The sequence below is a fragment of the Pagrus major genome, chromosome 4 (genome assembly GCF_040436345.1).
Source record: "Pagrus major chromosome 4, Pma_NU_1.0".
NCBI lineage: Eukaryota > Metazoa > Chordata > Actinopteri > Spariformes > Sparidae > Pagrus > Pagrus major.
This window is the reverse complement of record NC_133218.1, coordinates 8,301,911-8,325,137: the sequence shown is the minus strand read 5'-3', so window position 1 is coordinate 8,325,137 and position 23,227 is coordinate 8,301,911. Positions and strand designations below refer to the sequence as shown.

The window sequence follows — 23,227 nt, the reverse complement described above, 5'->3', positions numbered from 1 at the left end:
CAGGTCGTGGGCCGGATGCAGGGGAGGGGGGCCCCAAGTGGCCCTACTCCTGCTCTAGAACCACCATGAGATTTGCATTTATGGTGTTGAGAGAAATATTGCAATGACTATTTGATGAATTGCCATGACATTTGATGCACACATTTATGTCTCCCTCTGGAAGGGGAACTCAACAAGTTCTTGAAGGTCTCACCATTCCACATGCTGATTGCAGCAGATGTCCTTCGTGCTGTTGCCAAGGGGGAATAGTTCAGGTCCGTCGATTTGAAGGACACTTATTTTCATGTCCCCAATGTGCCTCACCACAGACGGTTTCTTCATTTTGCCTTCCAAGACTCTCCCAGCTCAAGGAACTTCCATTCCGACTTCCCCTCCCCACACAGGTGTTTCCCAGGTGCATTGTTGCAGGGCTGTTGTGCCTGCTGTCACAGGGCATGAAGATTCTGCCTTATCTAGACAATTGGTTGGTTTGTTTAGAGAAGAGCTTTCTGAACCCCTGTCAGAACATAACATTCATTGTTGTGGTTTTGAACATGGTCACTATGAGGGCCTGTCCATCGCTTCAGCAAGTGGACGATATCCTCTACCTCTTTCCTCTCTTCCTAAGAGGCAATGTATTACCATACATATAATTGTAATTTTTTTTAATCTTGCAACATCATCAGGTCAAAATTTTAATTCATCCAAATGGATTTATGGACGTTTATGTTCAACTGACATCAGAGATTCTGCCACGACCATAAAAAGGGAGTTCTCTTGGTTGTAGCAGTGTGTGTATCTATGATGTACATGTGATGTGTTAATCTTGACACATCCTAACCAGTAAAGCTGTTTTCATCCATCTAATGACCAGAGATAACAAACACTGTTTAAAAAGTAGGTTTGTCTGTGGAGTCCTCCCCTCAGAGGTTTATTTAGGCCTAGCAGTGAGGACCCCAACCCATAATCCTCCTGCAGACACACATCAAGCTTCACAGAGTCTCTCCACAGCAGCTCTCCACAGAAGCTCCACAGCCTCCAGACCGACCCTGAAGATGACTCCCTCTGCCAGCCTGCTGCTGCTGCTCCTGCTCGGCCTCTGTCAGGCACATCCTCTCCAGGAGGAAGGAGGCCAAGAAGGCGGATGTTTTTCCGCTCTGGGCAGAACAGGAGGCAGACAGGTGCTCTCTCTCAACAGGCAGGGCTGCCTCTACCACGGCATCATCCAGCATGAGATCAACCACGCTCTGGGCTTCCAGCACGAACAGACCAGGAGCGACCGCGACTACTACGTCAGGATCAACTGGGAGAACATCGACCCCAACATGTCCTACAACTTCTACAAGCAGAACACCAACAACCTGAACACCCCCTACGACTACTCCTCCATCATGCACTATGGAAGAACAGCCTTCTCCATCCAGCACGGCAGGGACTCCATCACCCCCATCCCCAACGCCAACGCGCAGATCGGCCAGAGGCAGGGCATGTCCTACTGGGACATCATGAGGATCAACCTGCTCTACGGCTGCTCATAATGGTGATTCTGATCAAAGTTGTCAGATATTGAGGAGACAACTGAGCTATCTTCTATAAATATTCTGTAATAAAGTCAGTGCAAAACACCATTGTCTTGTTATTTTTATGTATTTTTGTGTGCATATACACACATTAGTATAAACCCCAAACTAGCATGTGATTCACAGACCCCAAGAAAACAGAACTGGCTGCATAGACTGTCTCTAATGGTGTAAACTCCTGTACAGTAACAGTAGTTAACAGCCTCTCAGAGTGACATCTGAAGAGCTGTTCCTTTTTTTAGCTCCACAATGAAACAGGTGTTCAGATCCTATAGCCCGGTGGGGGTGTGATGTGTGTGGGTGGGTGAAGGTGGGGGGCTTCATCTGCTGTTTTAACATAAGTGATGATAGATATCAGGCTTTTCATAATCTGGTCTATTGTTTCAAATGATGGTTGAGATACTGCTTACTTCGGGTTTTCTTTGGTTTGAGCACCTTAGATGAACTATGGGGTTGTAACAGATTTTTTTTACCCTTTACCCCAGTGAGAGGCAGGCATTGCGTGTTCATCCCATCTGTTTCCATCTTCCTGTGGTATCTCTCACCTCGGCTGCCTGCCTGCCAACTATCTCTGCCATGAAGTGAGGACATTCCCTACAGGCTCTGCATTGCATATGGACGACCCTCCTCCAAGACACAGCAGATAGATAGGAAGCTGCTTCTAAAACTGTCCCTCAATGTCCCTCACAGAGAAGGACTGTACACCAGCAGTTGTTTGTGGCACTGTAGTGTCGGTCAGTCCAGTTAGCCATATGCAGCAATGAAATACAGTGAGTAAAAAAGGTTTGTTTGTGAAATTCAGAAACACACACTACTACAGCCATCACATCACCATATTTCTAATCAAGGAAAATTTCAAGAGAGAGATCCAATCAGAAGGTGATGTCAGAAATGTGTGACTAATTGTCATAACCTATCCTAAATTCAAAATTGTATACTATTTTCTCTTGATGTATTCAAGCACCAAAAACAGCATAGGAAGCAGAACAAAAGCCTTCATTCATTATAATGCTGATAACATGATGTAGGGTGAAGTAGCCCTTTCATTGTTACTGTACACACACTGTGCTTACGTACAAATTTAATGTACTTGTTCTTTACTTGAGTCTTTTCTTTATTAGGTCACTTTATACTTTTCCTCTACTTCATCTCAGAGGAATATTGACTGACAGCTTTAGTAAAGATTTTCACCCGCAATCAATAAATCAATTAGTCGATTGACAGAACATTCTGTGGATCACTGAAATAATTTTTTGCATATTTTTATATTCACATTTCATGGCTCCAGCATCTAAAGATTTGCTGTTTTTCCTTTCAATCATTCTAATAAGGTTTGGAGGATTGTTTGGAAAAAGCAGACATTGTGAAGGTTTCTCTTTAAGCTCTGGGTAGCTGTGAAACAAAACAATCTATCGATTAAGAGAGGAAATAATCAGCAGATTAACCCATAATCAAAACAATCATTAGTTACAGTAAATCCTGATTTTTTCCTTCACATTAATGCACAAATAATAATAATCTAATGATATAAGATATTATAGTATAACAGTCACAGGGGACGTTTCTCTGCAATGAGTACTTTTACTTTTCACAAGTACACTTCCCTGATTATGATTACATACTATAATTTTAGTAACATTTTCAATACAGGACTTCTACTTGTAATGGAGTATATTTACAGTGTGGTATTAGTGCTTTTACTTGTATCTGTTGTATCTGTTAAGCCAAGTGCTTTAAATATAAAGATGTCTTCATTTACAGTTGATAGAGTGTTCTGTGGTGCCCCCTAGAGGTCACTGACATTAACGTCAGTAGGGATTCCATCCATCCATTCATCCATAACAAGAAGGCTTGAATACATTTATGCCATATATTCGTGACAGTGTGAAATACAAAAGGCCTTTCTTACACAAGACATTTTATGTCACAATAGGAAAAGCACAGATATAGACTAAATAATGAGATGAACATCACACTGTCACTGACTTACTGGGACATTTTAATAGAGCAGAGCCATCGTTAATGTAACAACAAGTTACAATGTCTTCTGTGAAAACGGCCTATTGTATTTAGCCTTGAGGCTATTATGACATAAAGGGTTATCCTACTCTATTCATGTATTCTAGCCTTTTTGTAAGTGTTGTACTGTAAGTATCGTACCACTAGATGGCAGCAAAGCACCTAATAATTACTGTAGTATATCCTAATGGCATGGACAATCTCTGTACTCCAACAACCTTCAAATCTCTGCACTGTATTTGTCATTCATGCACAGTACCTGCACTGATCTTACTGTTCTCTTTCTCCGGCGTCTAGAATCCCACTGTTCCCTGCTGCTTGGCACAGTTCCTCCTCTGAAATCATTAAAGTTTCATCTTGTCATGTTCATATCCTGGTCGAGAGTTGACAGGAGGTCACAGATTAAACTCCCCTGAGAGACTGGGCAAGGAAATGAGAAACTCATCCCTCTCATCCCTCAACATATACTGTACTATATCATATTGCAGTATTATATAATGTACATTGTCTTCACAGGGACAGTGGACTGGTTTTACTGAACAGCAACCAGATGTCACTCTGTAAACTCTCTCTGGAGACATGACTGTTGAACACATGAGGCCTTTTTTGGACAGCTTGTTGCCCAAAATGCAATGTTTCTGAGCAGGTTGACACCTTTCTCAAGGAAATCTTTTAAAACAAAGTTGACAGCAGAACAGTTTTGCAGCATTCTCTGAAACAACTGAAGTAGATGGGGACTTGTTTTAAAATGTAAAAATCCATACAGCACATACTTATTTGAAAAGACGTTATTTACACCTTCAACACGTAGTCAAGCTTGCACACTCACAGACGAGGTGTGTCCCCCTCTTCTTTAATTATTGTAGAGAAAAGCTGTTTTGCCATGAAGCTCTAGAAATGTTTATTGAACGACAAAACTTCACCTGACTTCCCATCAGCATGAGGGTGAGTGGATGATGACTGAATTTTCATTTTTTGACTGAACTTATCCTTTAAGCATTCACGTTCTCTGTCCAGAATTCCAGACTCTCTGACCTTTATCATACCAACCTCTATCTACAGTAAATGTCCACATCTCCACATCTGACGGGGACAAAAAACCAGCCGCAGGGAGAACCAATTTCCCTCCTTCACACTTCTTGTGTTTTCAAGGTTGACATTTTGTGTTAGCAACGTGTGGAATCTCCTTACTGAGGTTTCCTCAAAGCTTCCTTTGATCCAACACAGCCCTTTCATCCACGGACAGAAATGAAACGCTGATAAGGAAAATTCAAGGAGCAGGACTCACCGGCAGCCATGCTGTATGTAGCTCCAGCCTCATTAACTTACATACTGTACATACCTGACACAACAACAACACACACAGAGGCACTTTCATTTCAAAAGTAAGTGTGTTAAGCCTGGTCTTGCCATTTATTACACTTAAAATACCAAACAAACCATCCGCTCTGAAAGCACTCAAACAATATGGATTAGTATGTTGAATAAGGAAGTCATCCAACCAGCAAAGTGCCATATGTTGACTTGCTTTTCTGAAATTGCAAGGCATCTGTATCTCTAATGTTGAGGCATTTTGTGTCACTTTGCAGGTTTATTTGTATGTTTATATTCAGTGCTCTTTTTTCAAATGCTTTACATACAGTATGTTGTTGGGCGTAAGCCTTGAATCATCAGTCATATTATAAATAGCCCAAGTCACCATTTTCATGTATGGAGAAAAGAGTCATCATGCAAGTACGCATATCTTTACAAGAAATACTTAATTACTATGTCATATGAGGATTCCAATTAACAGCAAACTTAAAGATATCTGTGACCATCAGCAATTCAAATACTAAATGTTTTTATTTCCAGTGGTTACAGTAGCTTCACAGGTAAGATCAGAGTGAGAGGATCAAAATCATGAAACCATTACTCATCAGTTCATACTTCATTGTCTGTATATGAAACCCTGATTAGGCTCATGTATTGCCAAATGAATGGATAGTTGTGACTTGTGGATGTGCTGTATACCATTAGTATACTGTTTATTCCAATTGATCAAACAAGAAGGTAGACATATGGTTTCTGGAAGACAACATAATTCTGAGCACATTAAAAAGATATTAGCTAGCAGCTGTAAAAAGGCATTTTAGCAACATTATCATACAGTATTTGTACTTTTTGAGAATCTATTTCGCTTTGTGCCACTTTGTTCCCGGTGTGACAAAATGAATGAATGAAATCTTAATAAAAAAAATCAATAAATTGTATAATTTGCCTATAATAGCAAAGGAGCAATATGTACAAATGTGTACTCCAAACAAATAAGGGGCAGCATATCACCAGAGTAACAGCTAACTGCTGCTAACCGTAGCTGCTGTTAGCTATAGTAAGTTCCCTTAATCATGCAGCTAGGGGTTGTATTAGCTGAGTCTTCCAGACTGGAAGCTTGGAGCATCGGGGCAGTGTTGGTGTCATTTACTACTGTCAGCTCTTGAGGTATAAAGTGGCCAGGGGCTAGCTGGTTAGCATGCTAACTTAAAAAAATATCCCTGCAACATGAGACATATAGGTCTTTGAAATGAATAGAAAAAAGTGATTTCTTTTCACATTCTGTTGGTATTTGTAGTTAATTTTTGAATGTTTTAAACTGAAATTCTTTTGATTCACATTGCACCTTTAAATATTTCTATTTCTACAATGTAACCCAGTAGAACAGAACAGAAATACTCAAGTGAATTAAAGTACCTCAAATGTGGAGACTAGATGAGTAAATGTGATTTTGCTCCGCTGCACATTATTTAGTGCAGTATTTGTATCTGCTGTACTGTGTGGGGAAACGTTGGAGTAAAGCTGTAGATTTCCTTATACTTTTACTGTGAAAGTCCCTGACCGGATGTGGCAGGTGCTCTGGTGTCTGGTCTGATCGCCGCTGCTGTCACATTAAAATGCCTAACGTCAGTTTTGACAAACCTCCACGCGTCTCAAAGGCCTGGATCGCTCTGAGACGGTTTGACAAAAACGGTTCGTAGATTTTTTGTGAGTTTTTCTCGACTTTACGATCTTTGGTTTGGTTTTACAGTCAGTGATGTGCACTGACTCTGTGTGTGCGTCTGTGTCCATGGCAGCCAGCCTCTTCAACCCATTCAACACTAAATGGAGATTATATATGCGCTCAGCTTCTTCTCAGATATTGTCGTGCAAATCCAACCTACACACTTTATCTCTGTTCAGTTTTTTCTTTCTTTTTTTTTTTTTTTTTACTTCAGGTGTAGCTGCTCAAGCTTGTATCCATGAACGGTCAAAGAGGAGAGCAGCTGTATGTGACTGCTGAGTGTTACAGCCTTCACAGCTCAGATTTAAAGTCGTCCAAAGAGCCTGTTTCATCTGAATATGAGACGACTGTCATACAAAATGTTCCTGCATGGCTTTTATTGACTTACTTCTGATACTTCATAAATAATTTACTTACTCAAGTCTGCAGATATAAATTTAATTAAAGTAATTAATAAAGAGTTGTAAGTTTCCTGTTTTCTAAAAAGCAATGAAAAAAACGTACCCAGTCATCAGCAGGCAAATGTTAACAAAAATGTTAACCCTTTTATGATAACCATCTCATGTTGACCTGCACAATTTAAGAAAGCTGTTAAATGTTTGTTTTTTATCTCTGCAAAGTTATCCTTATGGGTTATGTTGGTAAACCATCCGCTAATTGTAATTTTATTTTACTTTGTGTTTCCCATCCTTTTAATAATTTTATGTTTCTCTTTTTCTTTTTAATGGACTAATGTGGTCTTTGCAGTGGAGAGTGCCCAGCTCAAGCACCTCTGAGGGTTTTTTGCACATCAATTCATAAAGAATTAAAATATATATTGATTAATCATTTATAAAGCCACAGGTTACAACTCATCAACACTTTGTAAAGGTGACATATTAGAAAGTGGTAGCATCATGTTGTATCTGTTGCAGATGACAGAGCGGTGGCTCTTCGAGAAGTGTCCATTCCTCCAGCGGCTGAGGTCACCGTGATCGTACAGGTGTGTTGCTTTTATCTATCTATCTATCTATCTATCTATCTATCTATCTATCTATCTATCTATCTATCTATCTATCTATCTATCTATCTATCACAACAATAGAGAAAAATAACAAGATAGCAATCAGTCATTTTGCATTACCTTTATTACAGATCATTGTGGTATTCATTCTGAACATTTGAACTAACATGGTGAAAGAAACAACAATCTTTAGCATTGATGTCACAGGTTATAGCAGCTTTAAAAAGTATCAGCATTATTATCAGCAGCCGTAGAGCAGGTTGATCCTCATGATGTCCCAGTAGGACATGCCCTGCCTCTGGCCGATCTGCGCGTTGGCGTTGGGGATGGGGGTGATGGAGTCCCTGCCGTGCTGGATGGAGAAGGCTGTTCTTCCATAGTGCATGATGGAGGAGTAGTCGTAGGGGGTGTTCAGGTTGTTGGTGTTCTGCTTGTAGAAGTTGTAGGCCATGTTGGGGTCGATGTTCTCCCAGTTGATCCTGACGTAGTAGTCGCGGTCGCTCCTGGTCTGTTCGTGCTGGAAGCCCAGAGCGTGGTTGATCTCGTGCTGGATGATGCCGTGGTAGAGGCAGCCCTGCCTGTTGAGAGAGAGCACCTGTCTGCCTCCCGTTCTGCCCAGAGCGGAGAAACATCCGCCTTTGTTCTCCACGCTGATGTAGTCGTACTCGTTCTGACGGGGGACGAAGCGGATGCAGGTACTGCTGTGGAAGGCCTTCATGGCGTTGTCGATCTTCTGCCTCTCCCAGCCGCTGAACTCACCGCTCATGGTGAAGGGGATCATCACCATGCCGTTGGAAGCTTTCCTCCACTGGCAGCTCTGGGACCAGCACGTCATGGCGTTTCTGGTTGTGGGAGCCAGCAGGTCTCCTTCCAGCAGGAACTCATCTGTGGCATTGTTGGAGGTCAGAATCCTGGTGGTGATGTCCATGATGTCTGGGACTTCTTCTTCTCCGCTTCCTTCCTCCTGGAGAGGATGTGCCTGACAGAGGCCGAGCAGGAGCAGCAGCAGCAGGCTGGCAGAGGGAGTCATCTTCAGGGTCTTTCTGGAGGCTGTGGAGCTTCTGTGGAGAGCTGCTGTGGAGAGACTCTGTGAAGCTTGATGTGTGACTCAGTTCAGTCCAGGCTCTTTATACTCTCCTCTACAGGTGTGTCTGCAGGAGGATTATGGGTTGGGGTCCTCACTGCTAGGCCTAAATAAACCTCTGAGGGGAGGACTCCACAGACAAACCTACTTTTTAAACATGGTTTGTTATCTGTGCTCATTAGATGGATGAACACAGCTTCTGTCAAGATAAACACATTACAAGGTCTTCAACCAACAAGACGTCACATCATCTCTGTCAAACTAACCTTAATTCAAACAGAATAATATATATCATTGTCTCTTTGAAAGCTCCTCTTGTAGTTGTTCCATGTCATTTATTTGTGTGTATTATTGAATAGTTGGGATGCAAACAAATACAAATACATTATCAGGGTATGAACAGAGTGGTCTTTCCAGCGATGGTATTCAGTATTACATCTTTTGATATTGTGTCTCTTTTCAGATCATCACCTCTACCTTTGGTCTGAACTCTCCTGATGCCATATTAAAGGTACAATGAACCAGGACATGCCTGGATCCACAGAATATTGTTAAAGAAAAGGAAAAATAACTTTTTGTTGTAGCTGAACAAATCAATACTGGGTCAGAACTCTGAAAAACACAGTGAGTTGGATCATTTCTGCTTTGGTCTGTTTACAGATTAGGAACCACTGTGGATGTCTGATCCCTCTGAACAGCTTGATCCCTGCTAACAGCAAGCACATGTGAGGACACATTATATTCTGTATTTCAATACATCCATCCACCACATCATCACATTAATTAAGCACCGTTTATATCAACTGTTTTTTTCACCACAGGCCTTATGTGCTTGAGGTCGCCAAGACCTTTCAACATGGTAAGAGCTGACTCAGCTTTTGTTCTTTTTCTTAAAATATTCATGAAAAATACAAATTCCACTAAAATCTAATAAAAACAGGTGTGTCTCATTCAACCAGTATAGGACAACATTTGTGATTGATTTCGAGTCAATCGGTCGAATGGCTTGGAAGCTATTGAAGAAATCGTCCGATGTTTTCATGAAAAATTGTGACTTTTTAAAGAAATATTCATGAAAAATGCAAATTCCACCCAAGTCCAATAAAAGCAGCTGTGTCTCGTTCATCCATTATAGGATGACATTTGTAATCGATTTCGAGTCATTTGGTCAAAAGACCTGGAAGCTATTGGAGAACTCGTCCGATGTTTTCATGAAAAATTACGACTTTTTAAAAAAATATTCATGAAAAATACAAATTCTATTAAAATCCAATAAAAACTGCTGTGTCTCATTCAACCAGTATAGGACAACATTTGTGATCGATTTCGAGTCACTCGGTCAAATGACCTGGGAGCTATTGAAAAAATTGGGCGGTGTATTCGCTAAAAATGGTGATTTTTCATTAAAATATTCATGAAAAAAAGAAACTCCACTAAAATCCAATAAAAACTGCTGTGTCTCATTCTACCAGTATAACAAGACATGTTGGCATAGATTTCGAGTCGATGGCTCAAATGACCTGGGAGCTATTGAAAAAATCAGGCAGTGTATTCGCCAATAATGGTGATTTTTCATTAAAATATTCATGAAAAATAGAAATTCTACTAAAATCCAATAAAAACTGCTGTGTCTCATTCTAACAGTGTAACAAGACATGTCGGCATTGATTTCGAGTCGATGGCTCAAATGACCTGGGAGCTATTGAAAAAATCGGGCGGGGTATTCGCCAAAAATGGTGATTTTTTGAAAAAAATATTCATGAAAAAAAGAAATTCCACTAAAATCCAATAAAAACTGCTGTGTCTCATTTTACCAGTATAACAAGACATTTGGCCATTGATTTTGAGTCGATGGTTCAAATGACGCAGGAGCTATTGAAAAAATTGGGCGGTGTATTCGCCAAAAATGGTGATTTTTCATTAAAATATTCATGAAAAAAAGAAATTCCACTAAAATCCAATAAAAACTGCTGTGTCTCATTCTACCAGTGTAACAAGACATGTCGGCATTGATTTCGAGTCGATGGCTCAAATGACGCAGGAGCTATTGAAAAAATCGGCCAATGTTTTCATGAAAAATGGTGACTTTTCTTGAAAATATTCATGAAAAATACAAATTCCACTAAAATCCAATAAAAACTGCTGTGTCTCATTCTAACAGTGTAACAAGACATGTCGGCATTGATTTTGAGTCGATGGCTCAAATTACCTGGAAGGTATTGAAAAAATCGTGCAGTGTATTTGCCAAAAATGGTGATTTTTCATTAAAATATTCATGAAAAATACAAATTTCACTAAAATCCAATAAAAACTGCTGTGTCTCATTCTACCAGTATAGGACGACATTTCTGATCGATTTCGAGTCACTCGGTCAAATGACCTGGAAGCTATTGAAAAAATTGGGCGGTGTATTCGCCAAAAATGGTGATTTTTTGAAAAAAATATTCATGAAAAAAAGAAATTCCGCTAAAATCCAATAAAAACTGCTGTGTCTCATTCTACCAGTATAACAAGACATGTCGGCATTGATTTCGAGTCGATGGCTCAAATTACCTGGAAGCTATTGAAAAAATTGGGCGGTGTATTCGCCAAAAATGGTGATTTTTCATTTAAATATTCATGAAAAAAAGAAATTCCACTAAAATCCAATAAAAGCTGCTGTGTCTCATTCTCCCAGTATAACAAGACATGTCGGCATTGATTTTGAGTCGATGGCTCAAATTACCTGGAAGGTATTGAAAAAATCGTGCAGTGTATTTGCCAAAAATGGTGATTTTTCATTAAAATATTCATGAAAAATACAAATTTCACTAAAATCCAATAAAAACTGCTGTGTCTCATTCTACCAGTATAGGACGACATTTCTGATCGATTTCGAGTCACTCGGTCAAATGACCTGGAAGCTATTGAAAAAATTGGGCGGTGTATTCGCCAAAAATGGTGATTTTTTGAAAAAAATATTCATGAAAAAAAGAAATTCCGCTAAAATCCAATAAAAACTGCTGTGTCTCATTCTACCAGTATAACAAGACATGTCGGCATTGATTTCGAGTCGATGGCTCAAATGACCTGGAAGCTATTGAAAAAATTGGGCGGTGTATTCGCCAAAAATGGTGATTTTTTGAAAAAAATATTCATGAAAAAAAGAAATTCCGCTAAAATCCAATAAAAACTGCTGTGTCTCATTCTACCAGTGTAACAAGACATGTCGGCATTGATTTCGAGTCGATGGCTCAAATGACGCAGGAGCTATTGAAAAAATCGGCCAATGTTTTCATGAAAAATGGTGACTTTTCATGAAAATATTCATGAAAAATACAAATTCCACTAAAATCCAATAAAAACTGCTGTGTCTCATTCTAACAGTGTAACAAGACATGTCGGCATTGATTTTGAGTCGATGGCTCAAATTACCTGGAAGGTATTGAAAAAATCGTGCAGTGTATTTGCCAAAAATGGTGATTTTTCATTAAAATATTCATGAAAAATACAAATTTCACTAAAATCCAATAAAAACTGCTGTGTCTCATTCTACCAGTATAGGACGACATTTCTGATTGATTTCGAGTCACTCGGTCAAATGACCTGGAAGCTATTGAAAAAATTGGGCGGTGTATTCGCCAAAAATGGTGATTTTTTGAAAAAAATATTCATGAAAAAAAGAAATTCCGCTAAAATCCAATAAAAACTGCTGTGTCTCATTCTACCAGTATAACAAGACATGCCGGCATTGATTTCGAGTCGATGGCTCAAATGACCTGGGAGCTATTGAAAAAATTGGGCGGTGTATTCGCCAAAAATGGTGATTTTTCATTTAAATATTCATGAAAAAAAGAAATTCCACTAAAATCCAATAAAAGCTGCTGTGTCTCATTCTCCCAGTATAACAAGACATGTCGGCATTGATTTTGAGTCGATGGCTCAAATGACCTGGAAGGTATTGAAAAAATTGGGCGGTGTATTCGCCAAAAATGGTGATTTTTGAAAAAAATATTCATGAAAAAAAGAAATTCCGCTAAAATCCAATAAAAACTGCTGTGTCTCATTCTGCCAGTATAGCAAGACATGTCGGCATTGATTTCGAGTCGATGGCTCAAATGACCTGGGAGCTATTGAAAAAATTGGGCGGTGTATTCGCCAAAAATGGTGATTTTTCATTTAAATATTCATGAAAAATAGAAATTCCACTAAAATCCAATAAAAGCTGCTGTGTCTCATTCTCCCAGTATAACAAGACATGTCGGCATTGATTTTGAGTCGATGGCTCAAATTACCTGGAAGGTATTGAAAAAATCGTGCAGTGTATTTGCCAAAAATGGTGATTTTTCATTAAAATATTCATGAAAAATACAAATTTCACTCGGTCAAATGACCTGGAAGCTATTGAAAAAATTGGGCGGTGTATTCGCCAAAAATGGTGATTTTTCATGTAAATATTCATGAAAAAAAGAAATTCCACTAAAATCCAATAAAAACTGCTGTGTCTCATTTTACCAGTATAACAAGACATTTGGCCATTGATTTTGAGTCGATGGTTCAAATGACGCAGGAGCTATTGAAAAAATTGGGCGGTGTATTCGCCAAAAATGGTGACTTTTCTTGAAAATATTCATGAAAAATACAAATTCCACTAAAATCCAATAAAAACTGCTGTGTCTCATTCTAACAGTGTAACAAGACATGTCGGCATTGATTTTGAGTCGATGGCTCAAATTACCTGGAAGGTATTGAAAAAATCGTGCAGTGTATTTGCCAAAAATGGTGATTTTTCATTAAAATATTCATGAAAAATACAAATTTCACTAAAATCCAATAAAAACTGCTGTGTCTCATTCTACCAGTATAGGACGACATTTCTGATCGATTTCGAGTCACTCGGTCAAATGACCTGGAAGCTATTGAAAAAAATGGGCGGTGTATTCGCTAAAAATGGTGATTTTTCATTAAAATATTCATGAAAAAAAGAAATTCCACTAAAATCCAATAAAAGCTGCTGTGTCTCATTCTACCAGTGTAACAAGACATGTCGGCATTGATTTCGAGTCGATGGCTCAAATGACCTGGGAGCTATTGAAAAAATCAGGCAGTGTATTCGCCAATAATGGTGATTTTTTGAAAAAAATATTCATGAAAAAAAGAAATTCCACTAAAATCCAATAAAAACTGCTGTGTCTCATTCTACCTGTATAACAAGACATGTCGGCATTGATTTTGAGTCGATGGCTCAAATGACCTGGGAGCTATTGAAAAAATTGGGCGGTGTATTCGCCAAAAATGGTGATTTTTCATTTAAATATTCATGAAAAAAAGAAATTCCACTAAAATCCAATAAAAACTGCTGTGTCTCATTCTACCAGTGTAACAAGACATGTCGGCATTGATTTCGAGTCGATGGCTCAAATGACGCAGGAGCTATTGAAAAAATCGGCCAATGTTTTCATGAAAAATGGTGACTTTTCTTGAAAATATTCATGAAAAATACAAATTCCACTAAAATCCAATAAAAACTGCTGTGTCTCATTCTACCAGTATAGGACGACATTTCTGATCGATTTCAAGTCAATCAGTCAAATGACCTGGGAGCTATTGAAAAAATCGGCCCATGTTTTCATGGAAAATGGCGACTTTTCTTTAAAATATTCATGAAAAAAAGAAATTCCACTAAAATCCAATAAAAGCTGCTGTGTCTCATTCTCCCAGTATAACAAGACATGTCGGCATTGATTTTGAGTCGATGGTTCAAATGACGCAGGAGCTATTGAAAAAATTGGGCGGTGTATTCGCCAAAAATGGTGATTTTTCATTAAAATATTCATGAAAAAAAGAAATTCCACTAAAATCCAATAAAAACTGCTGTGTCTCAGTCAATCGGTCAAATGACCTGGAAACTATTAAAAAAAAACAGCCAATATTATCATAGAAAATAGTGATTTGTGTCTAAAATATTAATGAAAAATACAAATTCCACTAAAATCCAATAAAAACTGCTGTGTCTCATTCTACCAGTATAGGACGACATTTCTGATCGATTTCGAGTCACTCGGTCAAATGACCTGGAAGCTATTGAAAAAATTGGGCGGTGTATTCGCCAAAAATGGTGATTTTTTGAAAAAAATATTCATGAAAAAAAGAAATTCCACTCAAATCCAATAAAAACTGCTGTGTCTCATTCTACCAGTATAACAAGACATGTCGGCATTGATTTCGAGTCGATGGCTCAAATGACCTGGGAGCTATTGAAAAAATTGGGCGGTGTATTCGCCAAAAATGGTGATTTTTCATTTAAATATTCATGAAAAAAAGAAATTCCACTAAAATCCAATAAAAGCTGCTGTGTCTCATTCTCCCAGTATAACAAGACATGTCGGCATTGATTTTGAGTCGATGGCTCAAATTACCTGGAAGGTATTGAAAAAATCGTGCAGTGTATTTGCCAAAAATGGTGATTTTTCATTAAAATATTCATGAAAAATACAAATTTCACTAAAATCCAATAAAAACTGCTGTGTCTCATTCTACCAGTATAGGACGACATTTCTGATCGATTTCGAGTCATTCGGTCAAATGACCTGGAAGCTATTGAAAAAATTGGGCGGTGTATTCGCCAAAAATGGTGATTTTTTGAAAAAAATATTCATGAAAAAAAGAAATTCCGCTAAAATCCAATAAAAACTGCTGTGTCTCATTCTACCAGTATAACAAGACATGTCGGCATTGATTTCGAGTCGATGGCTCAAATGACGCAGGAGCTATTGAAAAAATCGGCCAATGTTTTCATGAAAAATGGTGACTTTTCTTGAAAATATTCATGAAAAATACAAATTCCACTAAAATCCAATAAAAACTGCTGTGTCTCATTCTAACAGTGTAACAAGACATGTCGGCATTGATTTTGAGTCGATGGCTCAAATTACCTGGAAGGTATTGAAAAAATCGTGCAGTGTATTTGCCAAAAATGGTGATTTTTCATTAAAATATTCATGAAAAATACAAATTTCACTAAAATCCAATAAAAACTGCTGTGTCTCATTCTACCAGTATAGGACGACATTTCTGATCGATTTCGAGTCACTCGGTCAAATGACCTGGAAGCTATTGAAAAAATTGGGCGGTGTATTCGCCAAAAATGGTGATTTTTTGAAAAAAATATTCATGAAAAAAAGAAATTCCGCTAAAATCCAATAAAAACTGCTGTGTCTCATTCTACCAGTGTAACAAGACATGTCGGCATTGATTTTGAGTCGATGGCTCAAATTACCTGGAAGGTATTGAAAAAATCGTGCAGTGTATTTGCCAAAAATGGTGATTTTTCATTAAAATATTCATGAAAAATACAAATTTCACTAAAATCCAATACAAACTGCTGTGTCTCATTCTACCAGTATAGGACGACATTTCTGATCGATTTCGAGTCACTCGGTCAAATGACCTGGAAGCTATTGAAAAAATTGGGCGGTGTATTCGCCAAAAATGGTGATTTTTTGAAAAAAATATTCATGAAAAAAAGAAATTCCGCTAAAATCCAATAAAAACTGCTGTGTCTCATTCTACCAGTATAACAAGACATGTCGGCATTGATTTCGAGTCGATGGCTCAAATGACCTGGGAGCTATTGAAAAAATTGGGCGGTGTATTCGCCAAAAATGGTGATTTTTCATTTAAATATTCATGAAAAATAGAAATTCCACTAAAATCCAATAAAAGCTGCTGTGTCTCATTCTCCCAGTATAACAAGACATGTCGGCATTGATTTTGAGTCGATGGCTCAAATGACCTGGGAGCTATTGAAAAAATTGGGCGGTGTATTCGCCAAAAATGGTGATTTTTCATTTAAATATTCATGAAAAAAAGAAATTCCGCTAAAATCCAATAAAAACTGCTGTGTCTCATTCTACCAGTATAACAAGACATGTCGGCATTGATTTCGAGTCGATGGCTCAAATGACGCAGGAGCTATTGAAAAAATCGGCCAATGTTTTCATGAAAAATGGTGACTTTTCTTGAAAATATTCATGAAAAATACAAATTCCACTAAAATCCAATAAAAACTGCTGTGTCTCATTCTAACAGTGTAACAAGACATGTCGGCATTGATTTTGAGTCGATGGCTCAAATTACCTGGAAGGTATTGAAAAAATCGTGCAGTGTATTTGCCAAAAATGGTGATTTTTCATTAAAATATTCATGAAAAATACAAATTTCACTAAAATCCAATAAAAACTGCTGTGTCTCATTCTACCAGTATAGGACGACATTTCTGATTGATTTCGAGTCACTCGGTCAAATGACCTGGAAGCTATTGAAAAAACTTGGGCGGTGTATTCGCCAAAAATGGTGATTTTTTGAAAAAAATATTCATGAAAAAAAGAAATTCCGCTAAAATCCAATAAAAACTGCTGTGTCTCATTCTACCAGTATAACAAGACATGTCGGCATTGATTTCGAGTCGATGGCTCAAATGACCTGGAAGCTATTGAAAAAATTGGGCGGTGTATTCGCCAAAAATGGTGATTTTTTGAAAAAAATATTCATGAAAAAAAGAAATTCCACTAAAATCCAATAAAAGCTGCTGTGTCTCATTCTCCCAGTATAACAAGACATGTCGGCATTGATTTTGAGTCGATGGCTCAAATTACCTGGAAGGTATTGAAAAAATCGTGCAGTGTATTTGCCAAAAATGGTGATTTTTCATTAAAATATTCATGAAAAATACAAATTTCACTAAAATCCAATAAAAACTGCTGTGTCTCATTCTACCAGTATAGGACGACATTTCTGATCGATTTCGAGTCACTCGGTCAAATGACCTGGAAGCTATTGAAAAAATTGGGCGGTGTATTCGCCAAAAATGGTGATTTTTCATTTAAATATCCATGAAAAAAAGAAATTCCACTAAAATCCAATAAAAACTGCTGTGTCTCATTCTACCAGTATAACAAGACATGTCGGCATTGATTTCGAGTCGATGGCTCAAATGACGCAGGAGCTATTGAAAAAATCGGCCAATGTTTTCATGAAAAATGGTGACTTTTCTTGAAAATATTCATGAAAAATACAAATTCCACTAAAATCCAATAAAAACTGCTGTGTCTCATTCTAACAGTGTAACAAGACATGTCGGCATTGATTTTGAGTCGATGGCTCAAATTACCTGGAAGGTATTGAAAAAATCGTGCAGTGTATTTGCCAAAAATGGTGATTTTTCATTAAAATATTCATGAAAAATACAAATTTCACTAAAATCCAATAAAAACTGCTGTGTCTCATTCTACCAGTATAGGACGACATTTCTGATCGATTTCGAGTCACTCGGTCAAATGACCTGGAAGCTATTGAAAAAATTGGGCGGTGTATTCGCCAAAAATGGTGATTTTTTGAAAAAAATATTCATGAAAAAAAGAAATTCCGCTAAAATCCAATAAAAACTGCTGTGTCTCATTCTACCAGTGTAACAAGACATGTCGGCATTGATTTCGAGTCGATGGCTCAAATGACGCAGGAGCTATTGAAAAAATCGGCCAATGTTTTCATGAAAAATGGTGACTTTTCTTGAAAATATTCATGAAAAATACAAATTCCACTAAAATCCAATAAAAACTGCTGTGTCTCATTCTAACAGTGTAACAAGACATGTCGGCATTGATTTTGAGTCGATGGCTCAAATTACCTGGAAGGTATTGAAAAAATCGTGCAGTGTATTTGCCAAAAATGGTGATTTTTCATTAAAATATTCATGAAAAAAAGAAATTCCACTAAAATCCAATAAAAACTGCTGTGTCTCATTCTACCAGTGTAACAAGACATGTCGGCATTGATTTCGAGTCGATGGCTCAAATGACGCAGGAGCTATTGAAAAAATCGGCCAATGTTTTCATGAAAAATGGTGACTTTTCTTGAAAATATTCATGAAAAATACAAATTCCACTAAAATCCAATAAAAACTGCTGTGTCTCATTCTAACAGTGTAACAAGACATGTCGGCATTGATTTTGAGTCGATGGCTCAAATTACCTGGAAGGTATTGAAAAAATCGTGCAGTGTATTTGCCAAAAATGGTGATTTTTCATTAAAATATTCATGAAAAATACAAATTTCACTAAAATCCAATAAAAACTGCTGTGTCTCATTCTACCAGTATAGGACGACATTTCTGATCGATTTCGAGTCACTCGGTCAAATGACCTGGAAGCTATTGAAAAAATTGGGCGGTGTATTCGCTAAAAATGGTGATTTTTCATTAAAATATTCATGAAAAAAAGAAATTCCACTAAAATCCAATAAAAACTGCTGTGTCTCATTCTACCAGTATAACAAGACATGTCGGCATTGATTTTGAGTCGATGGCTCAAATGACCTGGGAGCTATTGAAAAAATTGGGCGGTGTATTCGCCAAAAATGATGATTTTTCATTTAAATATTCATGAAAAAAAGAAATTCCACTAAAATCCAATAAAAACTGCTGTGTCTCATTCTACCAGTGTAACAAGACATGTCGGCATTGATTTCGAGTCGATGGCTCAAATGACGCAGGAGCTATTGAAAAAATCGGCCAATGTTTTCATGAAAAATGGTGACTTTTCTTGAAAATATTCATGAAAAATACAAATTCCACTAAAATCCAATAAAAACTGCTGTGTCTCATTCTACCAGTATAGGACGACATTTCTGATCGATTTCAAGTCAATCGGTCAAATGACCTGGGAGCTATTGAAAAAATCGGCCCATGTTTTCATAGAAAATGGCGACTTTTCTTTAAAATATTCATGAAAAAAAGAAATTCCACTAAAATCCAATAAAAGCTGCTGTGTCTCATTCTCCCAGTATAACAAGACATGTCGGCATTGATTTTGAGTCGATGGCTCAAATTACCTGGAAGGTATTGAAAAAATCGTGCAGTGTATTCACCAAAAATGGTGATTTTTCATTAAAATATTCATGAAAAATACAAATTTCACTAAAATCCAATAAAAACTGCTGTGTCTCAATCTACCAGTATAGGACGACATTTCTGATCGATTTCAAGTCAATTGGTCAAATGACCTGGAAGCTATTGAATAAAGCCTCCGATGTTTTCATGAAAAATTGTGAATTTCTAAAAAAATATTCATGAAAAGTACAAATTTCACTAAAATCCAATAAAAACAGGTGTGTCTCAGTCAATCGGTCAAATGACCTGGAAACTATTGAAAAAAAACAGCCAATATTCTCATAGAAAATAGTGATTTGTGTCTAAAATATTCATGAAAAATACAAATTCCACTAAAATCCAATAAAAACTGCTGTGTCTCATTCTACCAGTATAGGACGACATTTCTGATCGATTTCAAGTCAATCGGTCAAACAACCTGGGAGCTATTGAAAAAATCGGCCCATGTTTTCATGGAAAATGGCGACTTTTCTTTAAAATATTCATGAAAAATACAAATTCAACTAAAATCCAATAGAAATAGGTGTGTCTCATTCAGCCAGTATGGGACGACGTGTGATCAATTTATTATTGTGTTTAGGGTCTGCACACTGCTTAAAGTTCTTTCTGTCCTTCAAATACATCATAGTCTTTAAAGGGTCAGTTTACTGACTCTCTGCTTCCAGTTTGCAACCCTGAAGGTTATTAACATTATGGTTACTGTAAGGGAGAGGTGTAACTGTAGGTATTATTATATTGTTATGTCATGCTTGTTTCCACGCAGAGTTTTTAAAGTGAGTAAATGTAATAGTTCTCCCTTACCTGCTTACATCACTTAAGTGAAACACTAATTCATCCTGAAGAAAAGGCAAAGTCCTCATGTCTGTGCTCACTTCAGTTTTTTTTGTTGTTCTCAGTTCGTCCTAAGCCCAGAACCATCCCCATGACTGTGATCAACAAGAGCATGAAGACCAGGCTACAGACTATTGACAGGAGGGTAAGATAGTACCAGTTATGGTACTAATACAGCACTGTTGCATGTGTATAAAAGTAAACATTTTGAAGGAGGAAATCTAGTAATTATCTTAAACCTGGGAAATAAGTGCTTTAAATTAGGAATTTAGTATGTTTCAACGTGTCAATGAGGAGATGATTGAAAACAGAAAAACACAGCTGAAAACAATGAGATGCAATAAGGAGGAGCTTTTCTAGACTCTTCTTCTCAGTAAATTTTAAAAGCTGACTTTACCTTCAAAAAGTCAGGAAACCAATTACCTCAGAATAACCAAGTAAAGCAGACTATGAAATTAGCTAAACGTTTTAACAGCTTCAAATTAGTCTACTATTAGTCACTTTGTCAGTTTTTACAGTATTTAATTAACGGATTAATGGTGCACCGTTTATTTGGCCAGCACAGGCTCAGGTTTGCCTGTTTTCTTTTCAGTTTACTTTTAATGTTTCACCACCTGCCAGAAATGAATTAAGACTGTGTGTTTTATTACAGATTCAGAGACTGGAGGAGCTCCTGCCTCAGATCAAACTCAGGCGCAATGAAAAACTAAGCCAGGTATGTAACCTTTCCTCTGGGCCTTCTATAACAGTGAACACAATGCTAACCACAACACAGACATGCTTGTGAGTGTGACCATGGCAACTTGCTTGTGATAAATGTTATTTTATTTATTTCTTCATTTATTTTGTGAAACGGACCATGGCCTTTCTGTGTTGTCTCAGGAAATTGAATGTCTCAACCAGAAGTTGAGGTTTCTTCATAAGAGGATGCAGGTGAGTCATTCTGATCAATACACCCACATTCTACTCAGATTATCTTAGATGGATGCATGATTTCGATTTAAGTTACTTCAAAGTTCAAGGCATTTTGTTTGGCTCTTGTCTTTGTAATGTTACTATGGTTCATTGGGCTTTGACTAACAAGCATACCCTCCTACCACGCTGCGGCCTTGCTTAAGATTTTACTTATAAAGCTGACGTCTGTCAATGGAAATTTGGATTTTAAATCTAATTAACAGAAGGTTTAGTTCAGATGCCGCGGTCTCAAGAACAACACTCTCAAGTTACTGTATGTTTTCACGAATTCTCCAGATCTCTGCTTTGTTTCTGCACTCTTAATGCTTTTTACTGCATGTTGTGATTTTTCAGTTTAATGTTATTAAATGCAAAACATCAAGTTGTTTATTTCCTTTTTAAAACGTGTCAGTTTGTCGCAGCATCACCATACAAGCCTGTCTGCTTCTGTGTCTGAAGTCTGTCCAACCTGCCAACATTTAGCAGCTGTTTGAACAACTGACGTCACCATTTACACTAAATCAATGAAAGAAGACATGTTATGGACGGTAAACACGTACAAATACAGTAAACTGTAACCAATATAAGCAACCTTGTCACCCTTGGAGAAAATCCCAGACTCCCTTAAAGAATAGCTGAATTTTCTGATTTGTTGAGTTAGAAGAAACTTTAAAAACTTTGTGAAACGCTGTATACAACACATTCTTAACTATTTGGGTCTTCGTGTAAATTTGGCAAATGTTACACATCATAATTGTCTTTGTTTACAAAATATTTCTTTGTTTGTGTAAAAAAGTCCTTGTGTCTGTTTGTCCCAGTGATGTACGTGTTAGTTTGCATGTAGAGTGAGGAAGTGAGATCCGATCAAATGTGGTCACAGAGCAGCCGTTAATGCCAGGTGTGAACTGATGGACTTAAAGCTGTCCACTTGTGATCTGAATCCCCTCACTGTCTTCCTCTCCTCCACTGCAGGTGGCAGATTCTCACAGCTGGAAGGGCGTGCTGTCCAGAGCCCCTCTGTGGTAAACCAACACCCACATTTCTGGCTATTATAGAAGACACAAACCTTCTGACCTGTGTGGACGAGAATCTGTTAAGTTATATATACTATATGGATGGATATGTAGTGAGTGTGTCACTTTGGTGTAACTGAGGAACAACACAATTGTGTCGAGCCCTTTTAGATTAACTATGGTAACCAACCTTTGGTTTGACTGGCAGATCATGATTGGCCAAATGTAACCTGTGATAAAACCTTATGTCGTGTTTACCATGAAATCAATGAAATACAGTTGAAAAACTGAGACTCTCTGTTCTGTTCATGAGTGGCTGCAACATACAGAAGTGAGCCACGCAGCCTTAAATACCACAGTGTTTTAATATGAAGTCTGTGCATAACATTTATAAATGTATTATCCTCTATCACTGAAATCCCACTCTCGCTTATTGAAATCATTCTGGGTACTTTACACAGGTCAGCTTTGTCTGTTTTATGTGAAAAACAAAACAGTTATACCTTGGTATTTACATGTCTGAGGTCATTCCCGTTCCAAACTACATTACATACTAAATACTGTTTGTGTGTTCACAACATTAAGTGTACTTTAAACTGTACATATATTTAAAAAAAAACATTATTTTTCTTGGTAGCAGCATTCCAAGTTGGCAGTGTGATTGGTGTGCTTTGGTACACATATTTTATCATTTCTGGCACAAAAAAATGAAGTCTATTATTTATTGTAGGTTAACAGCATAGTTCGACAATGCATGCTATACAATTAGTGTGTATGAAATTGGGACTCCTGTTTCCCTC

General features: G+C 37.6%; 3 protein-coding genes across 3 annotated transcripts; 2 read left to right on the top strand and 1 right to left on the bottom strand.

Moving 5' to 3' along the window:
* Positions 1 to 1,034: 1,034 nt before the first annotated feature.
* Positions 1,035 to 1,517, top strand: LOC140994808 (high choriolytic enzyme 1-like). Its single transcript, XM_073464595.1, has one exon. It carries the CDS (start codon positions 1,035 to 1,037, stop codon positions 1,515 to 1,517), a length of 483 nt encoding a protein of 160 aa, XP_073320696.1.
* A 4,991-nt stretch (positions 1,518 to 6,508) lies between these two features.
* Positions 6,509 to 22,457, top strand: LOC140994807 (uncharacterized). Its single transcript, XM_073464594.1, has 9 exons — positions 6,509 to 6,584; positions 7,530 to 7,597; positions 9,166 to 9,213; positions 9,363 to 9,427; positions 9,524 to 9,561; positions 20,526 to 20,605; positions 21,113 to 21,175; positions 21,343 to 21,393; positions 22,387 to 22,457. Exons 1-9 carry the CDS (start codon positions 6,509 to 6,511, stop codon positions 22,438 to 22,440), a joined length of 543 nt encoding a protein of 180 aa, XP_073320695.1. The 3' UTR covers positions 22,441 to 22,457.
* Positions 7,860 to 8,648, bottom strand: LOC140994700 (high choriolytic enzyme 1-like). Its single transcript, XM_073464445.1, has one exon. The coding sequence runs from the start codon at positions 8,646 to 8,648 to the stop codon at positions 7,860 to 7,862; it is 789 nt and encodes a 262-aa protein (XP_073320546.1).
* Positions 22,458 to 23,227: the final 770 nt, after the last annotated feature.

Coding starts and splice junctions, on each gene's coding strand:
- LOC140994808 (XM_073464595.1), top strand. CDS start 1,035: ATGACTCCCTCTGCCAGCCTGCTGCTGCTGCTCCTGCTCGGCCTCTGT.
- LOC140994807 (XM_073464594.1), top strand. CDS start 6,509: ATGCCTAACGTCAGTTTTGACAAACCTCCACGCGTCTCAAAGGCCTGG. Junction 9,214..9,362: donor CTCCTGATGCCATATTAAAG/GTACAATGAACC, acceptor GTCTGTTTACAG/ATTAGGAACCACTGTGGATG. Junction 9,562..20,525: donor CGCCAAGACCTTTCAACATG/GTAAGAGCTGAC, acceptor TGTTGTTCTCAG/TTCGTCCTAAGCCCAGAACC.
- LOC140994700 (XM_073464445.1), bottom strand. CDS start 8,648: ATGACTCCCTCTGCCAGCCTGCTGCTGCTGCTCCTGCTCGGCCTCTGT.